Raw genomic sequence first — 13829 nt, forward strand, 5'->3', positions numbered from 1 at the left:
GGCCAGCTATGAGATGGAGACAACACCACCCATGGGGTCTAGGGCCCTATAGAGGCCAGGGTACAGAGAAGGCACTGAGCGTCCAACCTCTGTTCTCCCACCTCCTGTCTGGGGCCTGGGACCTTCAGTTCTCAGTGCCTCGCCTTCCTCATCTGTACTATGGGGCTGAAAACAGTACCTACCTCCTAGGGTGGCGGTCATGGGGACTGAACCAGATAACGGAAAGGACTGCAGGACCTCATACCCTCAGCCCCTCCTTCCACAGGCGGGGACCGGAGGCTCAGAGAAGGGAGTGATGTTCTCAGGGCCACACAGCAAGGCAGAGTGGGATCAGGAGGGGTTGAAATGAGAGGCAAGCACGAAAGGCTGATGAAAAGGGCATGGTCCCGCCTGCTTCCTCTCCCAATGGCAGCTGTCACTGAAGAAACAGGACACGGGGAGCAGGTGGCGGGCCCATCAGGGATCACTCCTTCAAAGGGTCAAAAACTTTATTCGCAGGCCTTTTTTGTTTGTTTTTTGTTTTTGAATATACAGGTTTCCTGCCGTCCAGGGAGAAAGGGAGGTGGTGTCTTGCTGCACGAGGCTTGGGGGGGGCCTGCCTAGGGGCTCTGTCCCCGTCCCTTTCACCTGCTCGCCGGCCCCATGGGTTCCTCCGCCGTGGGATAAGGCACTGTGTGTTCTGCAGGAAGGCGCTCACGGCTGGCTGGTGGATGAGGAGGCAGCCTTCTCAGGGGCGGCAAAGCTGAGGCTATTGAGAGGAGGACTTGAACTTGGGGCCCCAGCAGGGGGCCAACTGGTGAGGAGGACCCAGGCAGCAGTAACTCAGCCTCGCAGGCCCGGCTGGCCCTGGCGCAGCAGCCTCAGGACGGAATCATGCCTTTGCTTCTTTTGCGGTCGGCCATGGTTCTCCGGTTGTGGTTGGCTCGAGTCGCCTTGTTGGCTTCCTTCTTCCTGCGTTCCTGCGTTGTCTCCCGGCTCTGCCCTTGACCCCGGGGGCTGCCGGCCACCGCCCCCGAGCTGTCATGCCGGTACCTGAGAGAGGAACAACCCACCTTGGAAGAACCCATCAGCCAGTGGAGGCCCTGATGGGAAGAGCCCATCGCTGTCCTTGGAGGTCCCTGGGAGAGGACACAGCCCTGTCCCACGGGCCAGGACACCCATGTCCCAGCTTCTGGTGGGAGAAGAAATGTAGCCTGGCAGGGGGCTCCCGCCAGCCCCATGCCTGCTGCCTTGCCTCCAGATGGGCCCCTGGCTAAGCTGTGAGGGTTGACCAGCTAGTGGGCTGACTGCAGCCCACAACAAGGAGAGGAGGAGGGCTTGGGGATGGATCCCCTACCTTCTCCGTCCAGGGCCACATGCTACGGGTGAGCTAAGACTCCTGCTCTACACCTCAGGGCCTTGCTTGGTGACCTCCAAAGACCAAGTGCATTCAGATATGACCTAGGGCCTCTTCAGACCATCTCAACTGCTGGGGGTGCCCAGAGCTCTGTGCTCAGGGGGCTGGGATGGATCAGAAATCAGAGTTGCTTTGTTCTCTGTCCAACAAACTTCTGGGGCTCCCCACTGCCTTCAGAATGAGATCCAATGCCCTCCCCCTTGGCGAGGGCCCCTGCATCCAGTGGGCAGTGCCGTGAGAGTCTCAGGGCCAGGGCAGGGGACTGGGCTACCACCCCTGGGTTGGCCTTAAGTGGAGGAGGGACCTGGGGCAGGTCCTTGGCCCCATGGGGAAGACAAGGGGGTGAATTAGAGGGGTCTCTGATACCTGTTCCCAGGTCTCCTCCAAAGATCCCTTTGACCACCCTGAGCTTTCTTGCCTTTTTGCCCTCACATGACAAAGTCCTTTGCACATTTTCCACTTTTAAGGTCCCAGCTCATATGCCCCTGTCCCTATCACGCCTGTGTCAGCCATAAAGGATGTATGCGTATCTGCCTGTGTGTCTGAGCTCTCCCACGTTTTACAGTCTGACACCAGCCAGCTGTAACACATCGTGTTCCCACACTGGGGGATAAACCCCTTGTAGTGTCTAACAAGTAATGGTTACAAGTGTGGACCCCAGAGCTAGACCACCTGGACTCAATCTTTGCTCTACCACCTCTAGCTGTGTGACCATTGGCAGGTTACTTAACATGTCTTGGCCTCAGTTTCCTCACCTGTAAAATGAGGGTAATGATCATAGTAGCTACTTCATAGGTTTGTTGCCAGAGCTCAATTAACACACATAAAGCACTTGGGGTTTATATGTGGGCTTCTGGGATGACTGGCTGGGCTTTTCCCAGATGGGTTCCCTCCCACCAAAACAGTTCTTCAAATGCTCACCCTTTCCTGGCCAGGAAGGCCATGCGCCTGGCTTCTGCTTTCTCCCGCAGCACCGCAGGGTCCTGCACAAAATGGTCGGGCTGTGGAGAGGAGGGGAGAAAAGAATGAGCTGCCCCATTTCCCTAAGCTGTGGTGAGGCTGTCCTTGGCCCCATCTGGTGATGCCCCCAGGCCAGGAGTGGGGGATGCCACAGCGCAGCAGGGTGAGGCCCTAGAAGGGAGCGTTTCTGTCAGGCCTTGCTACTCATTATGTTGGTGGCCTGGCCCTGGACACATCTGAATTTGTCACCCTGGCAGGAGTGCTTGAGGGATCCAGGGGTCGCCGGCTGCTGCCCCACTCAACCTGGGCAGCACTGCTTCTGTCTGTTTTATATGAGGTTCTAGTTAAGATTTCATTTGAAAAAAAAAAAAAGATTTCATTTGAAGAAAAAGTTTCGCGGCTAAAAACTAGAATTTTTCAAACCCGCCATCCCAGATGACCTCCAAAGGGCCCTCTGGGCTCTAATGCCTCTCTAATTTTAAGAATTGCCAACCCGGGCACGGAGGTCGACAGCTGCCCCCTTTCCCGGCCCCCAGGCTCCTGGGCCTAATGAACCCAGCAGCTCAAAGACCCAGCCTGTGATCCATCCCCTGGGCCCTCATAGGGCAGCAGAGGTGGATTCTAAGCCAGCAGCTCTCCGAGCAGACATCCTGGGCTCAAAGGGACCCCCTGCTCCCACCCTGGGCAGTGGTTCTGGACCTGCCTCAAGGCCAGATGCAAGGAGTGGGAGCAGCTCCTGATTCGCCCCTCAGAATTATACCCCCCACTTCCATCTGCCACCTGCCAAGGAGGTACCTTGGGGGCCTCATCCTCAGCCTCCTCCTCGTCCTCGTCCTCTTCCTGCCCTTCTCCGGGCACTTTGGTTCTCAGCACCTGAGGGATGGTGAAGGGCCTGAGGGTTTAGAGAGAAAGTGAAATCAAAGACTAGATTAAACCTGGAGAGAGAGCCGCAGGGCGGAGGGAATCCTGCTGGATGAGAGGGAATCCTGCTGGATGAGAGGGGCCGCCAGGGCTTGGGAGGTGGGGAAAAATCAAAGCACTTTTGAAGCCAGCTTTGCTCCAGCCCCTGGATTCTGCGAGGGTCCCAGGGTCTGACGCAGGGGGCCTAGAAGAGGCTGAGCTGGGGCCATGGGGGGTCTCCAGTCCTCTCTAGTCAGGGCAGCTCTGCTTTTACTGGGGAACTGAGCGAGCTCCATAAGATTCCCCTGGGAAAAGTTTTCCACAATTAAGAAGAAAAATGTAAAACTCCTGCATGAGACCAAATAACTGCTGACTCACTCACAGGGTAGGTTGGACCAGCTGGCACAGAGGTTGGCTGGGGGTGGAGTCAGGAGGCCTGGGTTTGGGCCTTGGCTTCCCCGCCCACCCCGTATCAACAAGAGCCTATGGGAGGGCCGCTCTGCCCCATCCCTCCAGCCTCACCTGCGGCTGATGAGCTCATCGTCCGAGTCAGCATCGTTGGCGCCCACCTGGTTGCCGTCATATGTGTCATCATACTCGTCCTCGTAGTCGTCGCCGTGGTAAGGCGAGCCCTCACCCGGCTGCAGCGGCACCTGCACCGGCAGAAGCGGGGCTGAGAGGGGCCCGGGGCTGGCCGGTCTCCCCGCCCAGCAGGGCCGGCGGGCCCGGGTCACCTACCTCCTCCAGCACCACACTGTACTGCTCATAGCGCTGCCGCTGCGCCAGCACCTCCCGCTTGTCGTTCACCAGGCTCCGCGTGTTCTCTCCCTTCCTGGCGTCGAGGGGACAGCGAGGAGAGACAGGGAAAACCATCAGGCTTGGAAGGCGTGGGAAGAGGGGGTCAGCACAAGAGTCTGAGAGACCACAGCTCACTTCTCCCCGCTTCGGGCTGCACAGCTGAGATCAAGCTCCGGAAGGGGTGTCTAGCCGCTTTGGAGGGCATCCCAGGGGCAACTGCCCACCCATCGGCCAGGGAACTCCTCTTAGAGGCGTCTGCCCTGGAGAAGTGCTGGCCATGTGCACAAAGGGGTCAGACTGGGGATTTTCTTCTCAGCGTTGTTTTAACAGAGGAAAGTGGAGAGTAACTCCTGTCCACGACGAGGGAAATGGCCAAAGGACCTGGGCCACATCCGGACTACAGAACGCCGGGCAGCAGCTCTTAAGAATGACGGCGATCTGTTTCTGCCAATGGAGAAAGAATTCTAAGACATTCTTCAGGAGAAAAGCGAGCATAGGAAAAGGCACACAGTATGATCCCATCTGTATAAAAAGCAGAAAGCAAACCAGACCAGCTGCCCGATCCTGCGGGCACACATCTATCTATGTATGTAAAGGCACAGAGAGAGGGCTAGTAAGCCCCCCCAACCACTGACTGGTTACTCCCATAGGGGGCCTGAGGTGATCCCAATCTTTTAAAACACAAAAATTTTAGAAAGAGCAGGGAGAGGGTAATAGCACAGTGGTAGAGCACATGCTTAGCACACATGAGGTCCTAGGTTCAATCCCCAGTACCTCCACTTAAAAACAAATTTTTTAAGAAAGATCAAGGCCACAGGGTAGATTTCCTACCAAGCTCAGAGGAACCCTAGGGGACCTCGGGTATGAGGGGCCAGGAGGGGTCCTGGACTCTTCCTCTCACCCCTGATGGAGCACAGCGGCCCTTTGTCTGTTCTGCGGGGCAATCGTCCAGACTGCATGGCAAGAAAAGGTCTGAAAGTCTCACTCCTGTCATATCACAGGTGAGGAAACTCGGAGGCAGGGGAGGGACGGTTTGGGAACCCAGCGAGCTGCAGCGCAGCTCTGGTGGGGACTCAGGCCTCTTGACTCGTGGCTCTGCAGATCTGTAGAAAAACCCGGCCTGCCAGACGTTCAAGCCTCTGGAATGTAGTTTCTAGCCCTGCAGGGGAAAATCAATACGAGATGCCAGGCAAGAAAATCCAGCTTAGCTGTGAAATTGGGCCTCTGGAATGTATCAAGGGTAGTGGGAAAAAAAAAAAAAAAAAAAAAAAGAAGAGACACAAAGCCCGTAGTGTCCATAAAAATCTTCTATTAACTGGCTTTTGGTGCAGGGAGGGGCAGGTGCCTGGGTCTGGCGGGCTGTCTGCCAGGGAGCCTGGGGCAGGTCAGAACTGCAGTCCCCCTGTGGTAGGTGAGGATCTGGCTTCCTTTGACAGTTTTTATTAAAGACCTACTATGTGCTTGGCAGGATGCTAAGGCTGGGCCGGGGAGAGATTCAGAAAAGAGTAAGATGTAGATTTGCCCTCATGGAACTCAGTCTCGTGGGGTGACAGGCCAAGAGCAGAAATGGCGGGCATGCCCTGGAAACACTGAGAAAGCAGAAGTAAACTCGGGGCGGGGAGCCTAGCTGGGGTAATGGAGGCTCTATGGTGTGGAGACATCCGATTAGGACCAGGGGAAAATCTCAGTCCATGGGAACCTTTCACATCACACCAGAAGAGGGGGCCTGTGACCTCTCCTTTTCCACCTGAGGAATCAGGCCTCGGCCCTTTGCTGGCTCTCCTTGCCACGTTGAGGGCTGGAGAGCAAAGAGGCAGAGAGGACATGAAAGGGGCCAAGCTTGTCCAGGTGGTTGGTGCCACTGGCAGAAGCACATCCATTCAATCAACACGCATTTCCTGAGGGCCTACTAGGTGCCGGGCCTTGTGCTGGGCCAGGGGACTGAGGATGAATGAGAGCTGTCACCGTTCCTTCTGCCACATCCCACGGCTCCCGGTCTACCCAGTCCCCACTCTGGGCAGGAGGGAGGTTCTTTCACACTGTGTGGCCTCTGGTTATGTGACTCCCTGGCAAGACCAGATGGAGGAGCCTGCCAAACTGCACCTGCCCCAGCTGGGTCCTAGGAGACAATACAGGTAAGGACAGAGGAGCCTGGTGCCCTGGATACCCCATCCAGGAAGGTGTGGCTTTGGCCCCATGACCTCATTTGGAACCAGGAAGGACAAGAAAATCAGGGGCAAAACCAGCCAGGAAAGGATCCACCTGAGGGGCTAGAACGTCAATCAAGCAGCTTTGGAGACTGTCTTTGGAACAGGCTGCTTACTCGACCGCCTACAAGATGGCAGCAAGCCCAGGGAACACGTGGGCCTGGCCACCTTTCCCTGCCTCACTACCTCCAGCCTCTCCTTCAAAGCCTAACTCAAACTGGCCCTTAGTTGGGTGACACCCACCTTTAAACTTCTACAGGGCCTGCAGAGGCAAATAAACCTCCTTTTCCACGTGAGGACTCAGGGGATCCAGAGAGGCAGAGTAATATTCCCAAGGTCACCCAGCTTTGACCAGCAGAGCCAGGGCCAGAACACAGGGCTCTAACTCACGTCTGCTCAGCTACTTCTGAGCTGTGTGATCGTAGGAATCCCCTCATCCTTGCCAAGACATGGTTCTGCCTCCCAGGGGTGATGTGAGGATGAAATTAGAAGATGAGTAGAAGTGGACCTAGCACCTGCTAAGCTCAGTGGAATGAATCCTATTTGTTTTACCACAGGACTTATCAGAGCCTTTAACATGCTGATGTGCCCTATAGCTCTCCAAAGGGCACACAGAGTACACAGACATTTTTGGCAATAGAACCATTTTGAGAAATAACACATTATCTCCCAGGGTACCACTGTTCAGTTCACAGGAGTCAGGGGACCCCACCTTAAACACACTGCCTTCATCTAGCTGTGTATCTGTAGCACATGTGCTTAGTGTCTACCCAACAACCACACTTTCAGGGAAAGCCTGACCCTTACTCCTAACAGACCTTCACTCTGTTCAGGTCTTCCTCCCCTTCTCCCTTCTCCTGGAACCCTGGACCTCAGCCCTGGGACCCAGTTCCCCAGTGAGATGTGAGGGGAATCTGGAGGCCTCTGGGAAAAGTCTCCTGGTCATTTCTGGAGGTCACAGCTGAAACAGCTGCAGCCACCCAGCGGCCTTGATGGAGCCAGTTCCCAGATGGAAAGGATCTCATGATGTGGCTGTACCACAGGTCAGTCAAGCCCAGGCTGCCCTACCTGGTGACTCCCTATCACCCAAGGGAACAGAGTTCCTTGTTACTTGAGTCCCTGACTGCATCCAATCTGGTTTAACAACAGTCATATGTTTTAACTCAAGGGTGATCTGCCTTGTGCTACTTAATTTCTCATGTGCTCTGTGAAGGCAGGGCTAAGGGCTCTGAGTCCCTCCACCCTGCCCAGATCAGGACAAGTGTCCCCACTGAGGTCCCTCTATGTCCCATCCCAGCTCTGTCACTGTTTAATGGGTCTAAGTCTTTCCCATGGTCTCTGTGCCATTGGAGGGCGAGGCTCAGGTGCCCTGCTCACCTTGTCTCCCTGGTCTCTAGCAGAGGATAGCAAATCTGGTGATAGCAAATCGCTTAATAAATATTTGCTGAATGAATCAATAAATAACGAACACACGAACAGAGGCTTTGCCTCTTTGCAATCCCCAACCCTTGGGCCACACAGCACGAGTTCAGTAAACATTTGCTACCCAGTCTCTCTGCCAGGCAGCCTGGCGCGCCCTTCGAGCAGGGGTACAGCCCTCTTTGTCTGCCCCTCTCCCCACAGCAGGGTCATTCTGGCCTGGAACAGCGGCCACTGATACGGGATAACATCTCCAGCCTGGGATCCGGGGATGTCGCAATGTGTATGACTAAGCAGTTTGCAAATGCTTCCCGTCCAGCCAGCCAGATGGCTTTACAATTGCCCTGGGCTGGTCCCCAAGCCCTCAGCCAGCCGCACTTCCAGCACTGGGCGGCCCTGGGAAGGGGAAGCAGCTTGTGCTTCTGCTACTGGGGCTCCTTTCACAAGAATGGGGCAGGTCCCCTCCCCTCTCTGAACTTCACGGCCTAAAGGATAGTCTGCACTTGCCCAGCAGTTCCCAGATTTCTGAATTCCACGAACCAACCCCACTCAGGAGAACTCTAGGGGACGAACAGAGGGCTGTCAATGTCTCATCCTCTCCACCATGGCTGGTGACTCTCAGTCCCTGCAAGGGGCTTCCATTCCAAAGCCAGATGTGCTTTCCAAAACACAAAATATGTTGGCTGGGGACCCTTGCCATGCTCCCCGAGGCCTTGGGGCCAATGCCTCTGCTATTCACTCTGCTTGGAAAGCGTCTCCTTCTCCCTTTACAGAACTGACCCTTCCCTGACCTTCTACAAACAGTCCCATGTCATTTTCTCCGAGGAGCCCTTCTCCCTGGATGGAAGCCCCGACTAGAGGCTTCAAAGCCTGTGCACCGCCACCTCATCGAATCTGTTTTATCTGCAGTTTTATGTTGCTTGTTTGCCAAGTTGATTAGTGCAGACTCCACATGGGCAGGGGCCATGTCTGTTTCACTCCCCACCACATCCCCAGCACCTAATAAATCCAGGGCCTAGAGGCACCAGGCAAATATTTGTTGAATAAATGAATAAATCACGAATGGACTTTTCAATGCCAGAAAAGTAAGAAGGACATAAACTAAAAATAAGTAGAAAGGCCTTAAAACAGAATATGTTCACTTCTGAAAAGCTCACTCAGTACAGGTCCTTCATTTTCTCATCCTGTCACATAACAGAGAAATTCAGGTCAAGAAGCAGCTGCTAGGAAGCACTGCCCAGCTCTCCCATCCAGAGTTTTGGTGATGGAAGCCTTTAAAGATGTAAGAAGTGATGAGGGGCTGGTTTTGGTCTCTCTGGCCTTATCCTGTCAACAAGAAGGACTAACAACCTCCGTGTGTGGAGTTAGAGCCTAAAGCAGGATCAGTAGAGAGCCAGCCTGAGACTGGTTGTTGGGAGCACACAGGTCCCAGCTGCAGGGAGAGCCCCAAGCTGAAGCTCCGTGGCCAGTTCCATAAAGATGGGGGCCTTGAATTTCGCTCGCTTTCTCTCTGCACTTGCAGACGTGGGTCCCTGGAGCCCTCCAGTCCACTGCACTCACCTCTTGCCCTTGTGCACCCGGCTCAGGTCCACTGAGTCCCTGCTGAACACGTCAAACTCGTCATTCTGGAAGACGTTGTGACGAGACGTCAGCAGGGGCGTTGGGTCCGGCTTCACCTGCCTGGGGGGTGGCACAGAAATCCATTTCAGGGGGCCTGGCCAGTGGATGCCTACCTGCACCCCACCTGGAACACAGCCTAAAAACCTGCCCAATCTGGCCCCTGCCTGGGCGTGCAGCCACCCCACACCCAGTGTCCCTCAGTCCCACCTGCCAGTCACACAGGTTTCCTTTTTGTTTTTGAAAGTCTCCCTCCCTCATCTGATGTGCACAACAGCCCTATGAGATAGACAGTCAGAGGTCGTGCAAGTTCTTTGTGCCTCAGTGTCCGCATCTGTAAAATGGGCACACAGAGGCTAAGGAACTTGTCCAAAGGCAGAGCTAACTTCATTCATTCATTCAATAAACATCATTTCTTCATGGAAGAAACAGCCATTCATGCACTCATTTCTGCTGCCCCCCTGAAGGCCTTCAGAAAAGAAGTGGGCCCAACCCAGGAAGGGTGGGTGTCAATGAAGTGAGAAGCTTTGGCTGTCCTCCCTCAGGAATCTACTGGGAAGGTGGCAATCACAGGGTAGGCCAGCGACTTCAGAGCTCTGAAGGCCTGTGACCCCTCTGTCACATCCCTGTGATGTCCGGTGGTGCCTGCTCTCTGCCCTGCAGGGGGCATGTGAGAGCCTCCTGGGGGCCTGAGGTTTCTGTTTCCCCAAAGAGGACATTAGCTTCCATGGCTGAGAGATACTGATGGGGGGAAGAGAAAACAAGCTGGTCACTGGGACACGAGGGACAGAAGAGTGGGAGGCAGAGGGACTAGGAAGGATCCCTGACAAGGGCCCCAAGGCAGGCAGAGAGCCAGGCACCTCCTCCCACCTGCCTCTCTCACCTGTCTAGGCTGCGGTCCAGCTGGCTGAGGGCAGGGGCCAGCCGCCCCTCCAGGATGTTGTTGATGACCTGCTCCGGGTCATAGCCGTAGTGCTCCAGGCAGGCCAGGATGAAGCCCTCGCCGAGGTCTGGCAGCAGGTCCTTCACTTGGGAGATGAGTGAGTCCAGCTCCACGCCGCACATGGCAGGGCCTAGGGCAGCGGCTGCCCCCATGCACTGCGGGTAGAGCCAGAGTGAAGGAGGGGAAGGCTAGGCCAGAGTGGCAGGCCGACAGACCTCCAACAGCACTGGTTTGAGCCCTAGCCCTGCCCCTACTGGCCGAGGAACCCTAGCCAAGTCAGTTAAGTCTCTCTGAGCCTCCATTTCCTCCCCTGTGAAAAAGGGGGCTGAGCTACTTCTGGCTGTGTGACTTTGGGCAAGGCACTTTCCCTCTCTGATCCTCAGGTCCCTCCTTATAAAACGAGCATACTACCATCCTCCTCATGGGGTTGTTTCCAATGGTTCAAAGAGAAAATGCACATAAAGCACAGAGCACAGTCCCTGGCATGGACTAGGCTCTCCATAAACAGCCGTGGCTTCCAGGAATCAGGTCCTTTTCCCACTCTGACAAGTTGATGACTGATGCCCAAGGGGAATGGCAACCACCAGACATAGACCATGTGGAGATGCTGCCTTTTGTCATCTTTTCAATAAGAGGGATTCAGTTTATATACTGCTTTTTCATTTAAAGAAATTCACAGATTAAAAAACCAATAAATTCCAAGTCTGAGATAAGAAGCCACAAGGGGAAAAGGGGGCAAAGGTGGAAGGGGCTGTCACGTGCCAGGGCCCTATGGGTCTAACAGGAAGAACAGCAGCATGGAGGGCCAGCCAGGCTCAGAGCGCTCGCTCCATGTGGCAGCTCTGGGCATCCCACAACCACATGGAGGTGGGGACAGCGGCTACCCGCACCTTACCGGTGAGGGACATGCCTAAGGTGACACAGCTGGTGGGTGGCAGATCCAGGACACACACCCGAGCTGCCTGACCCCAGAAACTGTGCGGTCTTAATCCCCATGTCATGTTGCTTCCCGACACGCAGGGAAGAATCCTGGGCTCCGTGGCCAATCAGTACAGCCACAGGCTTGGCGATGGTGAGTTCTGGAAAAGCCTGGAGTGAAAGCACTAGGTCAGAGGTTTCCACTCTGGCTCAGTGCAGCCCTGAGGCCCCACAGAGGGGCTTCCGGGGAGCCGAGCGCTGGGACCAGGCACTGCTCCCAGCTGCAACCAAAGAAGCTCCACCGTGATCTGTTTAGAGGAGAGCGCCAGTGATTTCACATGGAAAAAGCCCCATTGCTTCTTTTCGTGGAGGGGAAATGGAGGCTTTGACACCTAAGCAACCTGCTTTCCTCACACCCTGCCCAGCACACTCTCAGTGCAGAACTCTCGAGAGGCAGTGCAGACCTGCCCAGCAGCACAAGGCCGTCAAAAAACCCTTTTCCCTGAGAGCAGGAACAAAGACGGGAGGTTTCCCGCTGCCCCTGCCTCTCAGAGGGGCCTGGAGGGGCAGGGGAAGCAGGGGAAATGGGGCTCCTGGCACACACCTCCTCTTCCTCCGAGTTAGGAAGTGATGACATCCCACCAGCTGGCTCTGCCATCTCCATGACCCCATTAGGATTCTCAGCTGCCGGTGAGTCTTTGGCATCGGTGGCTTTCCTTCGGTCCACCCCTTCCCATGCACTCTCAACCGCCTGGAGGATGTAGGCAGTCCGCGTCTCATCCCTGTGAGGACGTGTTAAGGAGCCTCTCTCCCAGGGACTATAGCCCTCTCTCCTCCCCAGCTCTGAGGCAGCATCGTTTCTCAGTCCTTCCCCAGCATCTGACCACATGGCTTCTGCCAGGGGCTGTCTGGGCTGCACCCAGTGGGCATCACAGGCACCTGGGCTGCATGAGGATACAGGCCAGACCACAGCCACACTAGCCTCAGAACCCAGTACCTGCCCCTTAGCAGAAAGCAGCTCTGCCTAAAGACAGGGCCAGGGGCTTGCACCAGAGTGTCCCAGGACATGGGGTTTGGACGAGCCAGCAGCTCCTCCTCTGCACTGACCCCCAGGAGGAGGACCTGGTGGGGGTACTACCACTGGGATTCCTGTCCAACCAGTGGCGGGCTTCTGCAAAGGCTGGGGGCCCACAGGGTGTCCCTGAGGCAGGACTGAGCAACCTACCCCAGCCACCAAAAGCCACCCTTGGGCCCACTCCTCCTGGTCCCTCCTCCGTCTCTACTACCCAGGGCATGGCCAAGCCAGCCGTCTGGGAGTTGCCCTAGACTCCCTCACTCCACTTCTAATCCAAACCGCATTAGCCATGCTGGAGGCCAAAAACAGTGTCCTCATGGCCCCTGGGTCTCGCGGAGGTCCCAGGCCAGTCCCTGCTCCTTCCTGTGTGGGACTGAGTTTTCCTAAAGTACGAAAGTGACCATGTCACCCTCTGCTTCACATCCTTCCACGGCTCCCAAGTGCCTGCAGGGCTGACCCCAAACTTCTCAGTGAGGGCCATGCCAGGCCATACAGATCTGCTTGCCTTCAGCTCATCTGTATGGCCTAACTCCCCTTCCACCAGACCCCTTCCCCTCAGGCCCCTGCAATCTGCACACAACCTCTGTGGGCTCCTCAGACACGCCTGCTCTGTCCTCTGTCCCCTGGGAACACTTAGCTCAGGCCTGGCCACTTCCTGTTCCTTCTGCTGTTCTCAACTTGGACTTCACTTCTGTGTGACACACTCACCCAAGCTCCACTGGGCTAGATGCCTCCCCTTGTCCTCCCTGCTCCCCCAAATTTCTCCCACACAACACTCTATCTAACTGCCTGTTTACTTTTCTGTCTCCTGTCCTGCTGTGAGGTCCACGAGGGCAGGGCTGAGTTCATCTTGGTCACACAGGCCCAGATGCTGAGCAAAGACTAGAGAAAGTAGGACTGATCTGCCTGAGGATTGGAGCAGTCATCTTCTCCAGAAACAGAGGCTGGGGCCTTGGCAGACATCTAGGGAAAGCTAGCTGACCACATGTTCTGGGGCTAACTGCCTCTCTGCTCCTCTGGTCTGGCCCGGTTAGGTCAGGCCCGCCCCAGGGGCCGTGGCAGAAGGATACAAGACTGACGAGGCCTGCTGCAGCAGGCTGACATCATCAGCCACGGGGAAGAGTGCATCGTAGTCCCGGAGGAACCTGCCACAGACAGGAGACAGGGTTGGGGGTGGACAGGGCTGGGGCCATAGGGGCTGGTTTGCTGCAGGCCACTCCCCATGTCTGCTGCCCACCCACAAAGACAGCATGGCCCCGACAAATGCCAGAAGCTAACAGCACAGTGAGCACAGGGCAGGGGCTCTATTACATAAGGCCTCGTGGGGCCGGTGGGAGAGCCACGGCCCATCCCACTGCAGGTCCCAGCTCAGCTGCACGCTCACCTCTTCTCCTGTAGCAAAGAGCTGAAGATCTGAAGGAACTCTTCGATGAAGCCCTGAATGTTGTCACAGCTGGAACAGGACGCAGGGAAGATGAGCTCACTCCCGGCAGACAATCTGCGGCTCCCTTCCCCGCCCGCCACCCCGCCACCAGGCCTCCGGCCAGCCCCAGCCAGAGGAAGGAGGCATTTTTCTTGGTTTTCCATCTTTGCTTA

General features: G+C 56.0%; 1 protein-coding gene across 9 annotated transcripts in view; it reads right to left on the reverse strand.

Annotated features, from left to right (window-relative positions):
* Nucleotides 1–441: 441 nt before the first annotated feature.
* The window catches only part of ASCC2 (activating signal cointegrator 1 complex subunit 2), a 35519-nt gene continuing 22131 nt past the window's right edge, over nt 442–13829 (reverse strand). For all 9 annotated transcript variants that reach the window (XM_074356642.1, XM_074356638.1, XM_074356636.1 and 6 more), the window contains 10 exons: nt 13618–13686; nt 13304–13378; nt 11763–11940; nt 10181–10395; nt 9241–9360; nt 3995–4088; nt 3779–3909; nt 3152–3248; nt 2318–2397; nt 442–1032 (listed from right to left, as the gene is read on the reverse strand). In XM_074356642.1, the coding sequence (XP_074212743.1) occupies nt 861–1032; nt 2318–2397; nt 3152–3248; nt 3779–3909; nt 3995–4088; nt 9241–9360; nt 10181–10395; nt 11763–11940; nt 13304–13378; nt 13618–13686 (1231 nt within the window). In that variant the 3' untranslated portion in view covers nt 442–860. The remainder of the gene's footprint in view (nt 1033–2317; nt 2398–3151; nt 3249–3778; nt 3910–3994; nt 4089–9240; nt 9361–10180; nt 10396–11762; nt 11941–13303; nt 13379–13617; nt 13687–13829) is intronic.

Source organism: Camelus bactrianus, chromosome 32 (genome assembly GCF_048773025.1).
Source record: "Camelus bactrianus isolate YW-2024 breed Bactrian camel chromosome 32, ASM4877302v1, whole genome shotgun sequence".
NCBI lineage: Eukaryota > Metazoa > Chordata > Mammalia > Artiodactyla > Camelidae > Camelus > Camelus bactrianus.